This window comes from Glycine soja, chromosome 15, assembly GCF_004193775.1.
Source record: "Glycine soja cultivar W05 chromosome 15, ASM419377v2, whole genome shotgun sequence".
NCBI classification, from domain to species: Eukaryota; Viridiplantae; Streptophyta; class Magnoliopsida; order Fabales; family Fabaceae; genus Glycine; species Glycine soja.
The window spans coordinates 43,521,142-43,546,127 of NC_041016.1; the positions used below are offsets into that span (position 1 = coordinate 43,521,142).

Sequence of the window (24,986 nt, forward strand, 5' to 3'; positions counted from 1 at the left end):
TGTTTGTGTTTGGATCCTGTGATGATCTTGAACTTTGTGTTCGGGGGAGCAGATGAATAGGTGGATGACTATGAAGAACCTCATGCTAGAGGACACGGGAACACCACGCTCTGATAGGATGTGACATTAGGATATAGGTTCTATATTAATTGTATGAAACTTAGATGACCTTCTTTGAGCCGAGATGACTTTATTATTTATTTGGACAAGTTTGAATATGATGTAGAAGAAAGTGAATGTGCCTTTTACCCATTTGAAAGGCTTGTATTTTAAAATGTTTTAAAAATACTTTTAATTAATATTTGAATTTTTTTATTCCTTTATTAATATATATGTGAGGGGTAGAGGGTGTCACAACCTCCAAACCCTAAGAACCCCATCGTCTTCTTCAATGTCACCATCGGTAACATTCCCGCCGGTCGAATCAAGATGGAACTCTTCGCCGATATTGCCCCAAAAATCACCGAAAATTTCAGGTATCTATGCTTCTAGTCTTAAAGTTTCAGCTTGCATTTCATTCAGCTACATACATGACAATGAAATAGAAAAAATATGTTTGTAAATGCAATGCATGTTTGGAATCTTGTGTGCTTGTAGAATAGTATTAGTATAGATGATTTGAATACTTCTCAAAGACAATTTATTTGTTCAACTGTATTTTGAACTTTCCTTCTTTTTTTTTTGTGTGTGTGTGGGTGTTTGTTATTGCATTGAGATTCTCTTTATTGGCAAATTCAGTTGATTAATTTTGGCTTTTTTTATTTGGTAGGCAGTTCTGCACCGGGGAGTACAGGTATTGAAACAATCTTTTCCAATCTGGCCATCAATATATCGTGGTTTTGTTTCTCTTTTCATTTAGAGTCGTGATGATAGTTATGATGGTTTTGATCTATTGTTGTACTTGTTTTTTCTTCTTTTTAAGTTACCCATGACATCATTATCATCGATGTAGTGTACTTTAATAATTATAACTACTTATTTGCAATATAAGATTCATAGCCTTAATCTGAGTTGGAAACACCTTGTCATTTCCTGCTTTCAAAGTCTGTTAGTTGAATGAGGATCAGTCAGAGATGGTGTTTAGTCTTGCTTTCTTTGCTATCAGCATTTTTTTTATGATTACTGTCATGATGACAAATTGATATAATGGTATTTCTAAGTCAACGTTGGCATGGTGATAAGGTTGTTATCTTGTGACCTAAAGGTCATGGGATTGAATTTTGGAAAGTCTCCACTTGTGCTGGAATAATGCCGCATACATCTACTTCTTAGGAAGGGGGATGGTTGATAAATTCATGATTCCACTATTCTGTGAATTTGGAAGGCTGAAGTGATCCCAATTTCACAAGAAGTCTAGGGTGAGCAAGAACCAAACCCGAAAATTTGTAACTGAATCTATCCAGCCAGAAACCCTTGCTGCTGTGATCTTGTTTTGACTGAAATCTGTAATTATAATGTGAAAGTGATTCATCTCCTTGCTGCAACTAAAATCTACATTTATTGCTGCCTCCTTGCAACTGTAATTTCTGTTTAGCCCTTCCAACTGGCCTGGCATCTGCCCTCATTCCCTTTCACCAATGTGGTGGAAATGATGGGAGAAAAATATTATTATTTTATTAACTAAATCTAAGAACCAAATATATGCTAAGATTGTATATCAAATCAACGTACAAGACACATTATTTATCTTGAATTGATAAGTGTTGTGATTTTAAAGGTCTTATGCTTATTTGTTATTTGTACATTTTACATTTCTTCCTTCCCCCATTTAATTTGAGACTAGGTAGGATCTTCTAATTTAACAACCTTTTAGTATTTTTTTTTAGCCTCACCCCCTCCTGATTTATTCTCGTATTGACTGCCAAAAGGATATTGAATGTTTGCCTTTTTAGTAGGTGAGTTTAAATTGACTAATACTTTTTATGATTTGAACAGGAAAGCAGGATTGCCTGTTGGTTACAAGGCTTGTTGTCAATTTCATAGAGTGATTAAGGATTTTATGATTCAGGCTGGTGATTTTGTAAAGGTACTATCTGGTTTATCTTTGACTTTATCTGTTTGTGTCAACATTCATGAAAATAAATTAAGCTGAGTACACTTTATGGTCCATACGTAGGGCTTGATCTTATTGGACACGTATAACATGATGGTTAATTTAGTTATAAAGTTTTGGATCTTGTCTTACTCGCAACTTTCCTTGTGTCATTTCTAACTACGTTGCCCATTTTTTTGTGTTATTGCATACATGAAGGCTTTAAAACACTCTTTTATTTCTTACCTTCTCTCACACATTTTCATCCTAGTACCAAGATTTCTAATCTCAGTCCATAGTCTATTGATTCACCCAAGACTACTTTTGCAACCTTCCATAGTCTATTGATTCACCCAAGACTACTTTTGCAACCTTCCTAACCATATTAGACATCTCATCCCAAATGAGGTTAACGCCACCTTATGATTCTCAGATACCTTCTTCCGATAATTTATTCCTTAGCATCACCTTTGAGTTGGCACTAGTTGATTTTTGGATTTGTAACTTGTCAAGTTTTCTATTCACGGTTCTTAAAGCAACCAGTAAGGATGAAGACCGTATGTTGTGAAGTAAGGCTTTCTTTTGGAATCAGATTATGATGCTTGCAAACTATTTTATTTGGAATGCTTACAAAAAGAAAAATAATTTATGACCTTGAAGTTCCTCGGTGATTACGTGTTCCTCCCGCTTCTTAGTCTTAAAACAAGTGTTCGTAATCTTAAAATCATTTGCCATTTAGAAATCAAGAATAAATTGTCCTTCCTCATCTATCTCTTTAAAACCAAAGGCATGAACTCCTTTAAATTTCCTTGTCTCACTACCAATGATGTCCATTTAGATCCTTGCCTATAAGAATTTTTATTTTTTCTAGCAGAATGCCTTGAACCAACTCCTCCAAAAACTTCTTCCATTCCTTCTTGTGGTGCATAAGATGATATTGATAGTCTCCCATGCAACCATGAATTTTAAAGATAAGATCTTGTCCCTTATTACTTTTACATTCACCACATTATTCTTTTAATTATTGTCCACAATAGTACCTGTGACACCCTCTACCCTGACACACACACACACACACACACACACACACACACACACACATATATATATATATATATATATATATATATATATATTGGAAAACAAATTCACGTGGGTAAAAGGTTCACATTCACTTTACTATTACCAAATGTCACATCCTATCAGAGCATTGTGTCCCAACGTCCTTCAACACAAAGTTCCTTAGAACAATTCACCTAGTCATTTGCTCCCCCAACACAAAGTTCAAGATCATCACAGGATCTAAACACAAATAACACACAGGGAGTGAGTTATCACATTCCTAACTAATGGAAAAAAACAAGATAACTAGATATACATATCATATAAACAAAATAAAACTTACTTAAACATAACTTACATAATTCCACCACTTTGTCATTCAAAATTCACTTTTCAATCATCAATCACACCTTTCAATCATCAATCACAATACACAAGAATCACACACTCCGATCAAGACATAATAACACATCAATTTCATAATAAACAATTAGCAAGCACATGAGACAGTTATGCTAAGACTCAAACCTATATGTAATGTGGTATCATGTAAGTGAAAAACCACTCTGGGACGCTTAGAAGTAGATAACAAGACACACCACACAATGGGTATGTCAGCTCACTCTCATTAAGTAAAATCATAGGGAGACCAGTTAGGGTCACAATGTTTTGCGAGAATGCTCCAACCATATGGGATCAACATAGGCTTAAAGGAGCACTTAAGCCGGGTGACCCCCAAGGCCTACACTCCGAAGAGTCCGTCAAGGCCTCTCCCTTCTGATTTAGGTCCAACCCCTAAAATTATTTCAACACACAGACTCTATCTATGAACTATACAAAACACACGACTCCTCAATTATTCTCAAAATAGTTTTAACTCGTCGCCCTTAAAGGGACTTAGCATTAACTCGTCGCCCAAAAAAAGACTTAACATTAACTCGTCGCCCTAAAATGGACTTAGCATTAACTCGTCACCCTTAAAGGGACTTATAGTCGTGTGATTGTACAATTCATAGTTCATAACTCAATGCATACAACATCTCAATCACGTGCATACTTAGTTTATCACATACACCTGATCTCAATCACAATGGTATAATTTCAACAACAATACTATAATCTCAAAGCAACATGTTATTCCACAATTCATAACATATTTCATTCATTGACACTGCTCATGAATTATACAATACCCACGATCTTACACTCGTGTTTTCAAACATGTTTAACACATTGCGCTACAATTTAACATTGGTTCCTAAATACGAAACCTACAATTTCTCTTTAACACTACGCATCAACACTTCTCAATATCAACACTGGTCGGGTTATTGTATAATTCACAGCTCACAACATAATTATTGTCACATAAGTGTTAAACACACACTTATTTGCAACCAAATATCATTCCCACAATTTAACATCTCATAACTCATATACACATCACACAACAATCATATTTGCACGTCACAAAACATATATATATATATATATAGTAAATCAAGCTGCATTATTTTTAATCAAAAGAATTTTTATAACAATTAATTTAATGTGACATCAAAAGAAATTACCACTAGGCATTAACCTTAAAACTTTATTTAATTTATTATTTTAGTATTACAATAAATATATACACACAACATGTTGATTATTATCGTGGAAAAATATAGAATAAGTTAATAATTCATATAAAATAAGTCATTAAAAATAATACTATTTTGAAATATAATTCACATTAATAAAAAGAGTTCAATTTTTTAAGAGCTCACACTCAACACCAGAACACATTAATTTCACAACAATTTTTCATTGGAAAATCAACTGGTTCATCAAACATATATAATTCATATATAATTCAAAGTTATAATTATAAGGATAAAATAAAAATTACAGAAACACCCCAAAATTCATTCCAATTGATACTCTAAGGATCCCTAGACGTGTTCTCACTAATTCCCAATTGTGAATAACTCATCCCTTACCTCTAAGCGGGTTCATGTGTCTTCCGAAAGCGATAGCAGCATCTCAAGTGATTTGCTAAGATTCCTCTAGTTTTTCCTCCGACTCCTTCGATGAAGTTTCCAAACGTCAGAGAGACGAATAAGGGATTGAAGCTTCCATTTGTACTGTCTTTGTGTGATTCATTTTTTCTCTCCCTAAATATTATGTCGCAAATCCCAACGGTAAAGGTATGCGGAATTGAGTCACGAACCACATATAACAATTTCATGAAAATCCTACGGTTAACAAAATCAGGATCATAGTTTTACTTGGACAGTTTTGGGTTTCTGCGGAAAAAGAAAAGATTAGGATGCAAAGTGTATTTATCACAGCTCCGATATCTTTTTGCAATTCTCAACGGTGGGGTTGCTCGCAATTGAGTTTCGAACCATGTGCTTAAATTTTACAACGATCCAACGGTGTACGAGTCCGAGATCATCATTTTTATGAGACATATTTGATGATCTGCGGGAAAAAGAGAGAGTTTTGGGAGGAGAAGAGGGGAAAACGAATTTGAGAGAAAGATGAGGCATCGTAAGTGTGAAAACTAACCTAACACTATTTATAGCTAGGGTACTTTGAACTTATAATTTATTTTATTATTTTATAAAAACAAACTCTATTTTGTTTATAAATAACAAACTTTTTAAAATTAATTTACGAAAAAATGGGATGTTACAGTACCCACTCCGTTCTTTCCCTAACTTTCCCTATATATCAAAGTTTAAATCCTATAGTATCCAGCTCCTTTGCTTTTTCTTAAACCTTGGTGGTGTCCATCACTTCCAAAAGCTTAACTATCAAACCAATATTCCAATTAGCAAACCTAATCAAACACTTCTAGACTAGCTTCTATACCCATGTCCGTCTGGAAAAATGAGGGTCCTTGCTCATTTTGCGCTACATTCAGGTGCCACGCAGCAATACTTGCTCATTTAACACTGTACTTTAGACATATGGTGTGTTACTTCTAGGTAATGTGACCTAGCATAAGCACAAAACAGTCATGAGTTCTTTGTCTGGGGTTTCAACAAGTTTTACGCTAACTGTCGGGGCCTAAAACAACCCTCTCTCCTCCTTTACCCCGTGGCTTGGTAATAGACTGAGATCATAGGTGGAGTTTGCTATCATGCTACTATATGTAACTAAACCCAAATGATACCCAAGGATGTAACTTGATTAATGATTTATTTATAAACGCATTTAATTTGAATTTTGGAAATTATAGCCAGTAGCATCATTATATTAAATGTCAAAAACACTGAAATATCAATATCATAATTATTGATAAAATATCAATTAAAACAACTAGACTAAGGGAGAAATGGTATTCTCTCACACAACAAAAAGTTAAATGAGTTTTTAGTTTGGAGCATGATATGCTTGGGGTTCAAATTCAATTATTATAAATTAACTGTCATGTATACTCCCAAATCAGAACTGGTTTTATATAAAATCCCGGTTTGTATAAATGCTGTCAGCAACAACAATAGAATTAAATCCTGCTTTTATGTGAAATCTTTACTAATATATTCTTTTCTTCCTTGGCAGGGTGATGGTAGTGGATGTGTTTCCATCTATGGACTCAAGTTTGATGATGAAAACTTTACTGCGAAACACACTGGTCCTGGCCTTCTGTCCATGGTATGTGTTTGCTGTTTCTACCTTTGTCATTTTGGGTAATATGAAAACAAAGACTGTTAATGGAATGGCCACTCAAGGATAAATATGTACCAGTATGGTATTATTTACTGTGATAATTGCAATGTTTATATATTCCTGAAATAGCTCCTTAACTGGAGCACTTATTGACAGTACATACATACACAAATCTATAAGACATTTCCTAACAGGTTAACTTACAATTGTTACTTCCTGGAAACTTTGGAATCATATTAATTTTTCTTTGCTAAACTTCAAACAATCATGGCATCAATTGATTCAATTTGTATGACTAAATTATGCTTTCACTTATTTCAACTAAAAATGGGTTAAGTCCTGTTTGTCTAATTTGTAGGCAAATAGCGGACCAAATACCAATGGTTGTCAGGTAACTTTCCAGTGGTCACACTCACTTCCTTTTCCTTTCCCTTTTGTTAGTGGTAACGTTAAATTGGTAATGCCCTTTTCCTATTGATGAATGTTCTCTTCTTGCTTGCAGTTCTTTATAACATGTGCAAAATGTGACTAGCTTGACAACAAGCATGTTGTCTTTGGGGTATGCTTCACTATCTTCGGAGTGTGGTTGTGTTATGAAGCAACCACAGAGCAAGGAGGCAGCTGACAAGATGCAGACCAACACTAGCAAGGAGCAGACCAATGTTCACACCAGGGCTAAAAGGGAATTGCGCATACCTCAGTACTTAGAGGATTTCGTAACCTCTATAGGAAACCATCGTTGAGCTGGCAACCTGTGAGTGGTCAAGGAGATTCTTGTTTGCAGACAAGAGCAATGTTGAATCCATTTCCGTTAGAATCTTGCCCTGTATAGAGAGGAATTAGAATAACAAACTTGTGTAATTTTGCTTTATATATATAGATGCCATTGTAAATGGAAAACACAAGGAATAACAGAAACCTTTCCTCTCAATTCTCCTCTTTCTTCTGGAGTTTTTCCTAGTTCTCAAATACTAGGACATAACAGCTTGGTGCTTTCATTGAGCACCCTGCTTATCCATAGCCGACAACACTCGCTCCAAGTCCAACTTGGATCGTATGGAGGAGGCAATTGCCAAATTGGCCTCTACTCAGCTCCATGTTACCTCGAAGCTCGACGACATTATTCACCGCCTTACGACACTCGAGTCTAGCCACCAAGCTTCTTCCTCATCTTCACCTTCCTCTGCCAACCAACATTCACCCACAGCTTCAGTTACTCACCTTCCCTGCATGAAACTCGATGTGCCTCACTTTGATGGCTCGGACCCCCCTGGGTGGTGCTTCAAGATTACCCAATTCTTCAAGTACCATTCTACACCAGAGACCGAACGTTTGCTCATCACCTCGTTCGCCATGGAAGGCCCGGATCTTGCTTGGTTTCTGTGGCTCTCCAAGAACGGTCAGCTTTCCACTTGGTCCGCCTTCTTGCATGCGATTGAGGCTCGCTTTGCCCCTTCTCAATATGAGGATCCCATCGGCCTTCTTTGTAAGCTGACCCAGTAGGGGACCATTTTAGAGTACCTCTCCCAATTCGAGCATCTTGCAAATCGAATTGGGGGTCTCCCTCCGTCCTTCCTGCTCAGCTGCTTCGTCTCCGACCTCGCTCCTGATGGCCGCCGCGAGGTCCAAGCCCTTCAGCCATTGACCTTGAGTCAGGCGGCAAGACTCGCGAGACTCCAGGAGGAGAAACTCACCGCCCCACGCCGTCCCTCCTTTAGTCGACCCCTGACCTTACCCATTGCGCCCTTTTCACCACCCTCACCCACCTCCCTTTTACCCTCACCCACAAAACTCACTAAATCTCCCCCACTCATGGTGCGTCGTTTGTCCCCCGAGGAAATTACCCTTTGGCGTGAAAAGGGCTTGTGTTTTAACTGCGACGAGAAGTTCTCCAGAGGCCATAAGTATTCCTCACAGTTCTTCCTTCTCGTCGCCGAGGACGATATGCCTGGAACCCTAGCTGCTAACCCCCCTTTGAACCCATTGCTATGCCCCAACCCCAACCCGAATCGCCTGACCTACCCCAAGCCCAAATCAGTTTCTATGCCCTGTCAGGTCATTTGGCGCCCGAAACACTCCGCTTGTTGGGCCACGTCGCACACCACTCTGTCACCATCTTGATTGATGGCGGGAGTATGCACAATTTTGTGCAGGAACGTTTGGTCTGTTCTTTGGGCCTGACTCCCCAGCCCACATAAGCTCTCCGCGTCGTGGTGGGCAACGACAACGAAATTGCTTGCCACCACCTCTGCTCAGCCGTAGACATCACCATCCAGAACCATGTCTTCAACGTTGACCTCCACGTTCTGTCGCTGTGTGGTGCGGACTTGGTTCTTGGAGTCCAATGGCTCAAGTCACTTGGTCCGATTTTGACTAACTACAATCTCCTCACCATGAAGTTCATTCACGAAGGTAAAATCATCGAGCTCAAAGGCAACATGGAGGCACACTCATACAATTTCACCCACCCAGCTTCGTCGAATTATTCAAACTGACGGTGCGAGCGCCTTCTTCCATATTCGTATCCTTGACCCTGACCTTCCTTCGACCCAACCAAACACTATTCCCCACCCTGAGCTTACCCAGCGCCTCACCAAATATTCATCCCTCTTCCAAACACCAACCACATTTCCCCCTTCCCGAAACACCAATCACGCTATTCATCTCCTCCCCAATTCAAACCCAATTAATGTTAGGCCCTACCATTATCCGTATTTTCAGAAACAAGAAATAGAAACTCAAGTAGCTTCTATGCTTCAGAATGGCATCATCAGGCCTAACACGAACCCTTTTTCTTCACTAGTTCTATTGGTCAAAAACCGCGAAGGCACTTGGCATTTCTGTGTAGATTACAGAGCCTTAAACGCCATTACTATCAAGGATCGTTTTCCCATTCCCACCATTGATGAATTGTTGGACAAAATTGGTGGTGCACGTTGGTTCTCCAAGCTCAACTTATTACAAGGATATCATCAGATATTGATGAAGTCAGAAGATGTAGGCAAAACGGCCTTTCGAACTCATCACGGCCACTACGAGTTCCTTGTTATGCCCTTTGGCCTGTGCAATGCGCCATCATCATTCCAAGCTACAATGAATAATGTCTTCAGCCCTTACTTAAGGAAGTTTATCATCGTCTTCTTCGACGATATCCTCATTTATAGCTCATCCCTATCTGAACATATGAATCACTTGGAACAGGCTTTTGAGGTGCTTCTGGCCGGAGGATTCTTCCTCAAACTCTCTCGAAGTGTTCGTTTGCTCAAAATCAAATTGAATACTTGGGGCATATAGTTTCACATGCCGGTGTTCACCCTGTGCCAGCTAAAATTGACGCCATTCGTGATTACCCTGCACCGCGTTCGATCAGAGCTCTGTACAGCTTCCTGGGATTATCGGGATTCTATCAATGTTTTATTCAGGGGTATGCTTCAATCGCTGCTAACAAAACTATTGGCCAAGGATCAATTTCAGTGGACTCCTGCAGCTCAGCAAGCCTTCGACAAACTCAAGACTGCCCTGTGCAGTGTTCCGGTATTGGGCTTGCCTGATTTTTCCCAACCCTTTACGGTTGAGACGGATGCATCAGGGGTTGGAATGGGCGCGGTGCTCTCTCAGCAGAACCACCCCATTGCCTTCTTTAGTAAAGTTTTTTCCCCAAATTATTGAGATCCTCCACATATGTTAGAGAGTTGGCCACAATCACAGCTGCAGTTAAAAAATGGCGTCAATACTTGCTAGGCCATTCTTTTGTCATCTTGACGGACCATCGTAGCCTGAAGGAATTGATGTCTCAGGCGATTCAAACACTTGAGCAGCAGGTCTATTTAGCTCGTCTTCTTGGGTTTGATTATTCAATTCAGTATCAGACGAGGAAGGCCAATGCGACAACTGATGCTTTATCTCAAATACCAGAAGTCACCTTAGGACAATTGTTGGCATTTACCATACCTCACTTCGTGTTTATGGAGGATTTGAAGAATGAGCTTCATTGTCACCCTGCATACCTAGAACTGCGACAGAGTATTACAAACACTCCTGATGCTTACTCTAAATTTAGCCTAACTGTAGACTTTATTTTGTAGAAGCAGCGTATTTGGCTACCCAAGGGATTCTGCTTCATTCCCATGCTTCTTGAGGAATTTCATTCCACACCCACTGACGGGCATATGGGCATTTCTAAGACACTGGCAAGGTTGTCTCAGAATTCACTTGGCCAGGTATCAAAGATGATGTGTGCAATTTCATTCTTCGTTGTCTGCATTGCCAACAGACCAAATACGATCATCGAAAAAGTCCAGGCTTACTCTATCCCTTGCCAGTTCCGATGAGACCGTGGGAAGACTTTTCATTAGACTTCATCGGAGGATTGCCATCCTTTCGAGAGTACTCTGTTATTCTAGTTGTAGTGCACTTAGGAATGCTCCCACACAATCATGCCGCCTCCTCCGTAGCTCATCTCTTCTTGGATATCGTAGTAAAGATCCATGGTGTGCCTCGCAGTCTAGTCTCGGATAGGGATCCTTTGTTCCTAAGCAAATTTTGGCAAGAGCTCTTCAAATTTTCCGGCACCAAACTCTAAATGAGCTCAGCCTATCACCCACAGTCAGATGGCCAGACTGAGGTGTTGAACAGAGTCATCGAACAATATTTACGATCCTTCGTCCATCAACAACCATCATCGTGGGGCAAATTCATTCTTTGGGCAGAATGGTCTTACAATACCTCCATTCATTCTGCCACAGGAATGACGCCATATGAGATTACCTTTGGGAAACTGCCACCGTCCATTCCCCATTACTTTCCTGGAACCTCACATGTTGATGCAGTTGACGAATTCTTCACAAATCGAGAGGCAATCTTCACAATAGCCAGGAAGAAACTTCTCAAGGCCCAACAAACTATGAAATACTTTGCAGATACCAAGAGGCAAGAAGTGTAGTTCAAGGTTGGAGATATGGTTTTGGTCAAACTCCGGCCACGACGTCAAACCACTATTGCTGGTGTGGTTCAGTCAAAACTGAGCAAGCGATATTATGGGCCGTTTCGTGTGTTGGAAAAGATAGGCCCAATGGCTTACCGCTTAGAGCTACCATCAGATTCCCGAATACACCCTGTATTCCACTGTTCACTTCTCAAGCCTTTTCATTCGGATTCTGCTATTCCCACCCCCATTGATGGCCTTCCAAACACTTCAGTAGATAATGAGCCCATTATCACTCCCTTGGTTATTTTGGCAACAAAATGGGCCTCGACTGATAACAGGCCTGAACTAATGGTGCTGGTACAGTGGCGTGGCCTGCTTCCAGAAGACACCTCGTGGGAGTCTTGGACTCAGCTAAAAGAAGAATACCACCTTGAGGACAAGGTGCTACTCGAAGTGGCGGGGGATGTTATGAAGCAACCTCAGAGTAAGGAGGCAGCAGACAAGATGCAGACCAACACTAGCAAGGAGCAGACCAATGTTCACACCAGGGCTAAAAGGGAATTGCGCATACCTCAATACTTAGAGGATTTCGTAACCTCTATAGGAAACCATCGCTGAGCCGGCAGCCTGTGAGTGGTCAAGGAGATTCTTGTTTGCAGACAAGAGCAATGCTAAATCCATTTCCATTAGAATCTTGTCTTGTATAAAGAGGAATTAGAATAACAAACTTGTGTAATTTTGCTTTATATATATAGATGCCATTGTAAATGGAAAACACAAGGAATAATAGAAACCTTTCCTCTCAATTCTCCTCTTCCTTCTAGAGTTTTTCTTAGTTCTCGAATACTAGGACATAACAGGTTGCATATATTAATTATTCTTCAAACAACCTGAATGTGAATTTAGTTGTTCCTCAATATGTTTGTTACACAGTACAACACAACACAAGGAGAACAGTACTCGACAAATACTTAAGTTGCACAACAACTTTTTGTCCTGTATAATAAAATAATACAAAACTTACCACAATACCCTTTTTATTATTAATTACCTTAATGTAATTTTATATATTTTAAAATAATAAATATTATTATATATTTTAATATATATAACAAATATTATATAATATATATTGTTTTTGTCGATGGAATTATATAATATATATTTAAATATTATAATTTATTATATATTATAATATATATTAACATAAAATACTTTTATTTTATATCATATTGAAAGCCATATGGACAGAACCAATAAAAATCATGAAATAGCACGATTAAAAAATAAGAGTAGAGGTTACAATAAAAAAAATGAGAGTAGAGGTTAAAATAAAAAATAGCGGTTACAAACAAATTGAGAATGAGTCATCAAGAATGGGAGACGAGAGAGTGGGAGGCAAGAAAAGAAAAGTGGGAATTTAAAATGGTTATTTTTATCTTTTAATAGTTTGTACTTGGGACAAAAAGTTGTCTAATGGTTTGTTGAGTAACAAAAATTTGTGTTATTTTGTGCTGCCCATCACTTTTTATTTGTGCTGTCCAATCTGTTTTTTAAATCAAACATGAAATAACAATGTTTTTTGTGCTGTCGATTACCTCACTTTTTAGCTAATCAAATGGACCTAGTTTTATGTCTTCATGCCTTCAAATTAAGATGCCGGGTATTAGGTAACAGAGTGCAAGGTTTATCTAATCTGTTAACTTAGAATGTAAAACCTGAGAGATGAACAAACCAAAGCCACTATCAAATTTAAGCTACACTGCCACAGAAGTCAAAATGCATTAACAGCATAGATTGCTTATTATGCCATATGTGTGTGTGTAATGGGAAAAGTGTCGCGTTCCCTTTTGGGGTGGGGGGGCTGCATGCCATTACTCAGTTTATTGTTTGGAAAGAATTTTGACCTGCCTCAAAAAAATTCGCATGCATTTTAATCTATGTGCCTTATTTGAAATGTTCCTTGCATCTTTCTTGTCCTAAACTGTTGATATGTTTTGCATTTACCACCTGTCTTCCCTTTGTGCTGAGAGTGCTTGGAGATGGTCTTTTGGTTGTCAGGAAGATTGAGAACGTGGCAACCGGACCCAATAACCGGCCAAAATTAGCATGCGTCATTGCTGAATGTGGTGAAATGTAAATTTTAACGCAACATGGCTAACAAAAATAGTTCTCTAAGCAAAGTTGATTAAATCCTCAGCAGCAACTGCACTTCCTATACAGATGTGGGCTTTGTACACAAATATTTCTGTGGCTTGAAACTAAATATTCTTGTCATGGGATTTTTTTTGAGACAGGATAACGAGACAGTTGCATAGCACAACTAATTGAATAATCATGCTTGGGAATGACAGAATGATAATGCTATGATGCATCTTTTTTGCCCAAAATCATCAAATGCACGCTTGTTAATATATTCATGTATTCTCAGTGTAGTTATTGTTTGTGTTAAATGTTAAAGTACTTCTAAAGGCACTTCTAAAAACAGGTGAAATATGGAACGCTTGTATAAAATAGGTTTACGCAATACCAGCCTTGCTACCACTTTCCAATATCCATAGTGGTGATTTGTTCTGTGAACATAAGAAGCTATACATGTTGAATGTATGAAACTGGTATGTCATATCAAATAAAGTATCCTTGAACTTTATATATTCCCTTTCCGAAGCTGAGACGGATGCATGAATTAATGGCTAACTGGTGGGAAGAGTTGAGAGATTTCAGCACTGTAAAACCATTAAACTAAAAACGGGCCAATATCAATAGGGACAGTTTCATTATGCTGCATGAAAAGTTGGGAGTTAATAATGGCTAACTGGTGGGAAGAGTTGAGAGATTTCTACAATGTAAAACCATTAAACTAAAAATAGGCCAATATCAATAGGGACAATTTCATTATGCTGCATGAAAAGTTGGGAGTTAATATTGATGCTACTTACTCTCGTCCGTTTTAAATATTCTTTTTCAAAAATGTTCATTTAACAGAAACATGATTCCGTTCATAAAATACATATCAGAATCATATGTCCGTTGTGTAAGAAGGAATACAAAAAAACACACATCAACTGGTAATTGGCAGCCTACCATTGCTCATGACAATGGCAATGATCATTCATCCAGTCTTGCAACTTCTTTCTTAATCCCAAGACGAAATTATTATTCGTGTTTCATTTTTGCCTTCACAGTCACAATTTCAGTATTCGTGGGGTGAAACCTAGTTGGAAATTTAAGAGAAGTCGCATTAATTAGGAATAGACTAATTAAGCGAAGATCATATAAACTAATTTTTTATAATAAAAAAAAAATCAGCATAAACTCATGTTGGTTGCCTAAGGTTCAAGGTTGTGATATGAAATTCATCATTCTAAAATTAAAATTTGGATAAGCAATTTAATCGCTTCTTTTATTGAATAAGTGTGAATAGTGTTTATGTATAAGTTGTTTTTATAATAAAAAAGAGGATAAGATTTTGTATAATTTTAAGCTGTTTTTTTATAAGTTATTTTAGGGAACTATAGAAATAAGTTAAAATCAGTTTTATAGACATATTTTCACCCGTGTTTATGTTATAAGATAAATTCAAAAAAGTTTTAAAAAATTTCTTTCAAACACAACCAACACTTTTTTTTACTAAAGGTCTTACCACCAACAAGAGCTAGCAGCATTGGTATTAAATATATTAAAAATTTTATTAAAAAAGATAAAACTCACTTTAATAACCTCTACATCTCAAGAGTTAGTTTCATAGGTTGTGATTATTAAAATATCTTACTTTCAAAAAAAAAAAACAAAGTTTTTATTTGTCCTTCACGAGAAAACATATTTTTAAGGTGTTATTATTTTTTATATTAAAATATCTAATATAATATTCTAGAGTTAATTTAAAATTTCATTTAATTATTTTTTTGTAATTTTATATCAATTTATTATTTAAAATTTAATTATTATTTATTCGATTATGTGTCCATATTGATTAAACTAATAAGTCAAGAACCCCTTTTTTTATTGGTTGAAAAATGACTAACTTTGTTTAAAACTTATAGTCTCACAAGTTTTTTTATGCTGTGTTTAATTAAAATTAAAATTTTCTCTTCATATGTGTTACTTTTTAACGTCAACTTTTATAAATGATGAACCAAGAACTAATCTTAACCCTGGCATATGAACGAAAAACGACGCCGTCGAACGAGCGCGTGTCACACACACTCCATTTCTTTCATCGTAATAAACCAGTTCCCCTGCCGCAATGGAAGAAGAACAATAAGAATCAAAAGCAGAACAGAACCAAGCGAGTTGTTGTGACTGACTCAGTGAGCGAGCGAGCAACCGAGTTACTCATGGCGAACGCGGCGCTTCGGAACGTGAAGGTGCTCCCGAACTCGGCAAATATGGAGGAAGCTCGTCACCGAGTCTTCCAATTCTTCAGAACGGCTTGCAGATCGTTACCCTCCGTCATGGAAATCTACAACCTCTACGACGTCGTTTCCGTCTCCGAACTCCGCTCCTCCGTCTCCTCCCAGATCCGTAAGAACATCCACGTCACCGATCCCAAAGTAATCATTTTTCGTTTTTTTTTTCTAATTTGGTTTGGAATGTTTTCTTATTCATAGGTTTAATTGTTTCCAGCTTAGGACAGTGTTTGGGGATTGTTATTTTACTTATTCATTCGCCGCCACTATAGTGTTAGAAGATAGTGGATTTGATTCTATTCAGTGTAATTACGAAAATTAATTGCAAAATTTGTTGAGGAATTGATGAAAGAAACTAAAATATGTGAAAACTTGTGACTTTGAGTGGAAATGAAAATAAAAATAGAAAACGTTGTTGGCGTGGTACTTGATAAGAGAAACGTGATTCTGTTTGCAGCATTATGTTTCCCACTTTAGTGTTAGAAGATAGTGGATTTGATTTTATTCAGTCCTCTTTTGAAATGCATTTCCGAAAATTAGGGCTGTTTTTGTTCTCTCGCTGTACCTAGAAAAATTAATTGCAAAGTTTGTAGAGGAATTGATGGGAAAAAAAACAAAATATGTGAGAATTTGTGATTGTTATTGGACATGAAAATGAAAATAGAAAACATGTTGTTGGCGTGGTACTTGATAAGAGAAACCTGATTCTGTTCTGACTGTTCTCCAATATTGTGTTTCTTCTGATATGATTAAATTTTCTTGTTGTATGTGGAAGCATTGCAATCGTTGATTCATAGCCTCCTAATTGTGCTTTCAAACATCATAGGTTAAAGATTGAATTGATAGTTTGTTGTGCAATAGGGTGTCCATTTGATGATTTGAAATTGAATTTGGCGTCGACTTGCTTGATTGAAGTCAAGAGGAATTCTAAAAGAAAGGATTTTGACTTATTTGAATGGAAATCTCATGGTGAATAATATCCCTATTAATAATTTGCTTTTTAATTGAGCCTAATGGTATTGTTTTGTTGTGTGATCCATGTAGTTGACTTCACCTAGTGGGATAAGGTTAATTGTTGTTGTATGTTAATGGATATCTGGTAAAGATTTTTGTTGCCTATTGTCAATGGAGTACCTTGAACCTATGTTTGTCTTTTCTTCTGGAAGCTGAAACATGCTGTATGAAAATTCTTGTGCAGGTTATTTAGTATTTGTCACTCGTTCAATTTGCCTTGCAAGAGTGAGTTCTACTATGGGTTTGTTTTAAGATGATGCCAGAAGGCATTTAAAGCCTCTAGATTGTGTTTAGTGGAATGGTTTTTACTTCGTAAGTTGTGGGCGCATTGCTTGATTAAAACACTAGGGCAACGGGGACAGTTTTCTAATGGGTAGTTAAGCTTATCAAATTTTCCCTTCTAATAATTTTTGTATTCCAAGACTTTTGGTTTGGTATGTATGATTTCCTAGTCTTGGAAATTAGTGGTATAATTTTCAAGGGGATACCTGTGACTCGATTGGTGAAATAGTATCTCTCTTTAAAAAAGCATGTTTTTTTTACCATCGCAAAAAGAAAAGATTTTGTTGCGAATGAACAAGATATCGAGAAATTGTCCATACGTAAAATCATAATTATTGATACAGGCCTTTTCCACATAAAAAGGGAATCTTTTGTTACAATAGAAGCAGAAGTGATATTGATTATTCAAGAATCAAAGTCAATTTGCTTTATACATTTACATAATATACAGCATAATAGAGCCTGCGATTCTTTGATTTGATGTCTAGTCAAATTTCAAGGTGGAAGTTATAGTTTTGAATTTATCCATGTTAGGATGGAAAAATGTGAAAAAAAGTTGGATATGTTTTGCTGATATGTGGGTCCAAAAGCTGGCTACCCTGAATATGTTGATTCAACCATATTGGGTGTTATTAGTTGGCAACCTGTAAATAAGTTGCCGTAGTGCATTGCCAGATGCTTTTGAGTGGTGTGTTTTAGTTGGAAAATAATCATTTCTTGATGATGTTATTATCTTTTATTTGTGTCATGCATAATTTTGCCATGCTTCTACTGTTCTATAAATTGAATTTATTTTCTTTTTGTACAACACCCTATATCTTTTTAAATATTTTATGCCTACTTAGTAACAACTTAGTTACTGTCTGGATTTGTCTGAAGACATGTCTGATTCCTTCTTTGATCCATAGACATGATGAAACTTTCTAGCATGAATTCATGATTTTCTGTACTTGGGCTCAGTGCCTCTTCCCTTCAATGTAAAAACCATAATATAGTTCTACCTGAACATGTAGTTTATCTTTAAATTTGGTTCAGTACGTCACAGATGTAATGCATCAAGACAAATAATATGTTCAAAGACTTTGACAATGATGATTCAGTAAAAATAAAAGAATTATATATAAGAAAGATTTTTTGAATATCACTAATATTTGTCGACATTCAGGTGATCGATATGCTGCTTTTCAAGGGGATGGAAGAGCTGAAGAACGTCGTGGACCATTCAAAGCAGAGGCATCATATCATTGGTCAGTATGTAGTTGGTCAACAAGTACAGGATTCAGCCACAAAAGACCAGGGCACCTCTACTTTTCTGAAGAATTTCTATAACACCAATTACTTTTGAAGTTTGGTCATGAGCTGTGTCTGTTTCCTCATAAAGAATTATCTTAAACGTTTTGTATGTCAACACAAGATGAGATAATACCTTTGGTTTCTGATCAAACTGCTGTATTCATTTTTTCTGGCATAATTTAAGAAAGTGATGTTTGCTGATTGTTGTGCACATGTGCTCACTGCTGAAAATAGAATGGCGTACGTATCACTGTTTAACGTCATTGCAAATGAATATATTGGGGTAGCATGTTAGTGAAGTAGTAATATTGTATTTTGTGTAATGCCATGATATTAGGTCACTGCAATGTGCAAGTATTAGGGCCGGTATGAGTAAATTTATCTAAAAGTACTTTTAGGAGAAGAAAAAAATAAAATAAGCTAGAGATATGTTAATATGGGATTGAAAAAGAACATTACATAAATGTATAGTACTAGTATATTACTTTGTGCACACGTTAATATCTAAATTTGTGATTATAATTAATTATCATAAAAAAAATATGGTATCATATAATTAAAATGAATAAACAATCAATATATAAATTAGGATTAATAAATCTTGTGGTCCCTAGAGTTGTAATTTTTCCTTTTAGTTTCTATTGAAATATCCTTCCTTGAATAGCACAACTGCACAAGACACAAACCACACTATTTACGCTTTTTCTCTCTCGCACTACACCAACAAATCGACACCTGCAAGTTGCAACATCATCCCAGCCAGGGACAGAACTAGGTAGAGAAAAATAAGGGCAATCGCCCGGTTGAAACAAGATAGCCATAATATTTACAATTGAAAGAAAAAAAAAAAAAAAGCATTTGTCCTTTCTACATAGGCCAATTACCTTTAGTATTTGAATTAGTATTTCAGTGTTGGTGGTCAAACTGCAAGTGTTTTAAGTGTCATTAGGCATATGATTTTATTTTTCATTAAACTGAATTTCATATGCTAAATATTTGTCCCTAACAATTTTTTTCTGATTTCGTCCCTTCCAACCCCTCATGCCATTGAGCCATGCACGAATCCAACCATGAAGGCACAAACCACTAAACCTCTATTATGCATGGAACCAGCAACTCACAACCACACTTTATTTGTAGCAACTGCAACCATGATCCCGCTGCAATCGTCAACTTAGTTCACTAACCCCTGGCGAGGATGTTAGGAAAGAAAATTTGACTTAATAGAGGCCAAGGACAAAAAAATGACTTAGGAAAGAAGAATTACATTTTTGCATCATTAAAAGTGCAAGAAGTTTAATACATATATAAGATTTTCGTATCACTAAAAAAATACATAATTGTATTGAACACAAATAGTATACAAGAAAAGAAATCTATTAGATAAAGAAATCGACCATGGAACAATTCTGAGTACTGCTTTGGCTCTTTCACCAAGCTAGTGCCCATTGCCCACCAATATTCTCCATATACGTTTCAAAAGAAAACCTGCTTAATAAGATCAGCACAATGTTATTTACAATACACTAGGCCTGATTTTCTAGAATCAAGAGTATTTCTAACTGGTAATTACTATATTTGAAGGACTAATTTCATTTAAGAAAAACAGTAACAAATAATTAAGGAAAAAAAAGTAACAAATAAGGAACCTACAACAATAACAGAAAAGAAAAAAACCGACTGTTAACAAAAACTAAATTAATATTTATATAAAAAAAAAGTAACCTACAATTAAGGAGTGAGTGATGTTTCATACCGATGAAGTATGAAGATGTTCCCATTCATTTTCATTCTCATTATCAGAGCCTCCAACTCCAATTGCTTTGGGCCGTGACTCGGTATCAGTATCAGATATTTGAGCAATGGATTCCAATTCAAAAACTTCCTTGCTACTACTACCAAACAAATTGAGCTCCCATGCTGAGGCACATACCGGGAAGACCCCACACTGTTTGATGCTCTCTTGATGGTGTTTATCACAAACCAAGCCATGGTAATCAAATTCAAATTTAAATGGTTTCTTGCAAAAAAGATCACACGTTTTGACACCCAAAAACAAACACAAAACATAAAGTTAAATTTGTGCAAAGTATGAAGTTGCGGTCCCAGCCAACCTGTTTGCCATCTTGATAGATAGAACACAAAACATCACCAAGGTATGATCCCTTAAAAAGAATGATGCAATAAACGAAACAGCACAAGTCAGATGATTGTGAGAGATAAGGAATAGTAATTAATCTCACTGCTCTACGAAACCAACACTCATCAGTGACATGGTCTCCTGGGAAGAGCAAATACCTTCCATCACAGTCCCTATTATCATGTATGTAGGTTATGTGGCTCTCTAACGTGTGTACTAACACTAGCCGTTAGATGGTGGGAGCTTCGACAGAGACACGAGTTTCCTGCAATCATCTAAGTAAAGCTTTGTTAACAAAGAAAGGTTTTTTATGTTTGCAGGAAAGCTCTCAATATTAGTTCCAATTAGCTCAAACTTTTTCAAAGACGATTAGTAGCCAAGTTCCTTTGATGCATTGTGCTGTGTGCACCCAGAATGGTCTAGTGTTGTAATGGATCACATTCCTGGATCATCTAATAACTTGTCAAGATTGTTACAACCTCATAAAGAAAGAAAAGTAAGCTTCCAAATACGCCAAATTGATGATGGCAGTGCACATGTGGCGGTGTAAGATTAGTCCAAGCGTGTCATTTCCTCGGATGTCACTGAGAATTCCTTGAGAGATGTACAACCACTGAGGTACAGTATTTGGAGAGATTTTGAATGAACATTAAGGCTTTCGATCTCTCTGCAGCCATGTACATCCGAATGTGTTAGCTTGGGGACAAAGAACATTGATGGCGGCAACACACATATAGCTGTGCCAGATAAACCAAATGTGTCATTTCCTTAGATATCACTGGGAAGTCCTTGAGAGATGAACAATCTCTGAGGTCACAGAGAGATTTTTGAATGAACATCAAGTCTTTCAATTTCCCTCCTGCCACTTAAATACAAATATGTGAGCTTGGGAGAGTTAATATGGATGGGTGGAGCCGGCACAACCTTTTACAATAACAAAGAGAAACAGTTTCAAGTTTTTCTGCCTTTGATAAGTTCGGGATCTCAACTAGGTCTTGGGAGCCCCAAAGGCCAATACTCTTCAAATTTACAAGGTTCTGTAACAAAATAAACGTATCACATTGTTCACAAATGGTTAAATTCATAATTATGAGCCTTAACTTAAAGAGAAACCAATACATACATTAAAGCACATCATCCTAGGTATGGTCCTTGTGAGTGAACTTCACTTGGGACAACACAAGTCCAGTTATCTCTAAGGATTCTCTCTCACCTTTAAAAATTGAAAGAGAAATGTAGTATTATAGCCATATTCATACCTGAACCCGTCCCAAAGTTTTTTAAGTTTGCCATCCCACATGTGAATTTCTACAAGCTGTTCAGCACAAAAGTTAGACAACAAAGACTCAAGACAGAATCCGTCCCACTCAAGGTACCTTAATTTATAAGACAATGACTCGAGACCATTAGGAAGGTACACATTAAATTTTGTTTGGCCAACACGAATCATGAATTTTAAGAAATCTCGTGTTAGTCATTTTTGGGAAGGAATTAGAGCTCAAATATAGATTTAATTTACACAAAACTAAAGTTATGCCTTCAACAACATCAGTTCCCTGAAAAACAAAATTTAGAATAATAAATAGCAGCATTATCATACTAGCTACATTCTAAAATGATACATGTATTATAAAAAAGAAACAAATGATTCCACAACATACTCTGTTAAATTTCAAGACTTCATGCACTTCCTCCAGTTTCCATAATCGACTTCGTCTTCCAGGGTCATTGATGGATTCCTGATGAACAATTTCCTGACCCATTTGCTGTATCAATGTAAAACATTAAGGGGTTTCCTAGATTATCAATTATAGAAAATCATCAGGATCTTGAAACCTATAATTCTCACAAACAATCAATAAACAATAGATAATGATGCGTACTTTTTTTCATAGGAAGACTTGTACCTTTTTTCATAGGAACTTTTCTCATGTACACTTTGATTTCCTTGAAAGATGAGAGAAATAAAATTTCACTTCCTTAGGTTTTTCTTTTCTGTCTCTCTCCGTTCATGATGACTATGAGTGAGAGAGAACACTTTTCTGATCAGGAAGGAGACCTTATTTCACGTTAGTGAGTATTAAGCCCCTTTTATAACCACTACTTCCATCAAGTAGCAGTTAGCTCTAGAAATTTCTCCTATTAAACCCAAATACAATTTAGCCCTTAATTATTTACTTATTAGTCTCTATATAAGTCACATGTCTTTCACATGAGACATTAATTCTAACAATCAGATCATGTATTTCTATCTTATTGAAATCTGAAATTGTTATGAAAGCTTTATCCAAAAGGACTTTTATCCCAGATATAGCGAAGAATTCACAAGCTTCCAGAATACTTGTTACCCAATCTCTTCCTTCACTATTGAAGAAGCATGCAATGTGTAAAAAGATGTCCTTTTGAGAATTATCTAAGCCATCATAACTTAATTTTAATATGTCATGAATTTTTGTATTTGGAATATTTTGGAGTTTTGTCAATTCACTTTTCCATGCCTCTTTACTTCTTGAACGAAGATTTGAACCCAGAACTTTTAAATCCAAAGGAATACCTTCGCAATAAGAAATTGCACTTCCTGATAGATCTTCATATCCAAGTTTAGGTTGTTTTTCTCCAAAAATTGTCAAACAGAAAAACTGAAGGGAGTAATGAAAACTCGATTCCTTGACCTTGTATACTTCATCAACTTGGCTAAAACTTTGCTTATTTCAACTTGTAGCAATGACTCTACTTCCAGGTCCCGAAATCATAATCTTTAGTTAAACATTCTAATTGCTCGGAGGTAGCCACATCATCCAACACAATGAAACCCTTTTTACGTCAAAGCCTATTCATGACAAAACGGGGTGCCAAAAAGGGTGCATCAAAACAATTATTTCTATTCTCTAACAACTCTGAAAAAAGTTTATCACGTAAAGCTTCAAGTCCATGCTTGTCTGATTTTTCCCTTACATTTGCTATAAAGCAACCACCTTCAAATTCATGAGACAGTTTGGCAAAGAAAGCAGTAGCAAGGGCAGTCTTGCCTATGCCACCTATGCCCAATATTCCAAGGGTTCTAACTTCATTTGACCCAATTTTTAGTGATGATTCAATCTGTTCATAATTGTCCTCAATTCCAACCAGTCCTTCCAGTTTGTTTGGGTATCTTGGAGTCAGTTTTTGCAAAACATCCCCAACAATGTTCTTAAGGAATTCAGATTCAATCGTACCATATGAAAAGGGGAAAAAATGAAATAAATGATGTATTGTAAGTCTAACAAATTCAAAAGAAAAAGAAAATAGAAGTACACAAATGATTGATTATACATAATCTAGAAACAATATGGTATTGTAGTAGAGAAAAACAAGGGGAAAAAAGGACTAGGAAAGGAAAATCCAATGTCTTAGAGCAGATAATCTATGTCTCTTTTTCTACTCAACGAAATGCATTGCAAACTACATGAAAGTTGTTATACTACAAAAAAAAAAAAAAAGAATGCTCAAATGCATGTAACAGTAGCAAGTAAACATATAGATATGTTACAAGAAAAGTCAGGAGTAATGGAGATATCAACATTGAAAATTTATATTTTTGTTATTTATGACAAAATAAATTTGAAATCATTTTCATAAGTAAACTTCACAGAAGATGAGTAAACTGGAATAAATTATTGTTGCTTATTTGTACATGCTACTTCGATGTGTATAATATACTCAGAGTATTGTTGTTCACATAAACCAAGTGAGACCGAGGACAGAGAAGAAAAGGAACTTTTTTGTTAATTAGTTATTTCGTATGCATTTCTTATTTGGTCATTTATTCAATTATAAGTGAAAAGAAATATTTTTAACTTACACAATTTTTTAACTTAACGCTCTTAACTTGATAGTTTTCACTTGTTATAACTTTCGATATTTTATTTATGCTTAAATAGATTTTCTAGTACATAACTCAACATTTACCTTGTTTTTGATCCATATAAGTGTTTACATACTGAATGTACATAGTCTAAGTGAAACAAATTCTCCGAGGATACGATACTCGGTCTTATCATTTTATACTACTTGTGCGAATCGGTACACTTGTCAACTTTCGAATACTAACATAAAAATATAACTAGATGTTGATCTTCGTGAATCAACGTAACTAGCAAAATTTGAATCGAAGTAGCCAATCACTTT

At 36.3% G+C, this 24,986-nt stretch overlaps 1 protein-coding gene and 1 long non-coding RNA gene across 2 annotated transcripts; both read left to right on the plus strand.

Moving 5' to 3' along the window:
• Positions 1-1,970: 1,970 nt before the first annotated feature.
• LOC114386575 lies at positions 1,971-7,314 on the plus strand. Its single transcript, XR_003661113.1, has 4 exons — positions 1,971-2,026; positions 6,647-6,739; positions 7,113-7,145; positions 7,257-7,314. It is a non-coding gene; the product is annotated as an uncharacterized LOC114386575 (long non-coding RNA).
• Positions 7,315-15,798: 8,484 nt separating this feature from the next.
• LOC114386538 (NADH dehydrogenase [ubiquinone] 1 alpha subcomplex subunit 6-like) lies at positions 15,799-18,890 on the plus strand. The gene is made up of 2 exons (XM_028346552.1): positions 15,799-16,234; positions 18,552-18,890. The coding sequence occupies exons 1-2, from the start codon at positions 15,809-15,811 to the stop codon at positions 18,729-18,731; spliced, it is 606 nt and encodes a 201-aa protein (XP_028202353.1). The 5' UTR covers positions 15,799-15,808; the 3' UTR covers positions 18,732-18,890.
• Positions 18,891-24,986: the final 6,096 nt, after the last annotated feature.

Bases quoted from the DNA above. Each gene is read 5' to 3' on its own strand.
- LOC114386538 (XM_028346552.1), top strand. From the start codon at position 15,809: ATGATGAACCAAGAACTAATCTTAACCCTGGCATATGAACGAAAAACG. The intron at 16,235-18,551 runs GTAATCATTTTT...GTCGACATTCAG, and splicing joins TCCACGTCACCGATCCCAAA to GTGATCGATATGCTGCTTTT.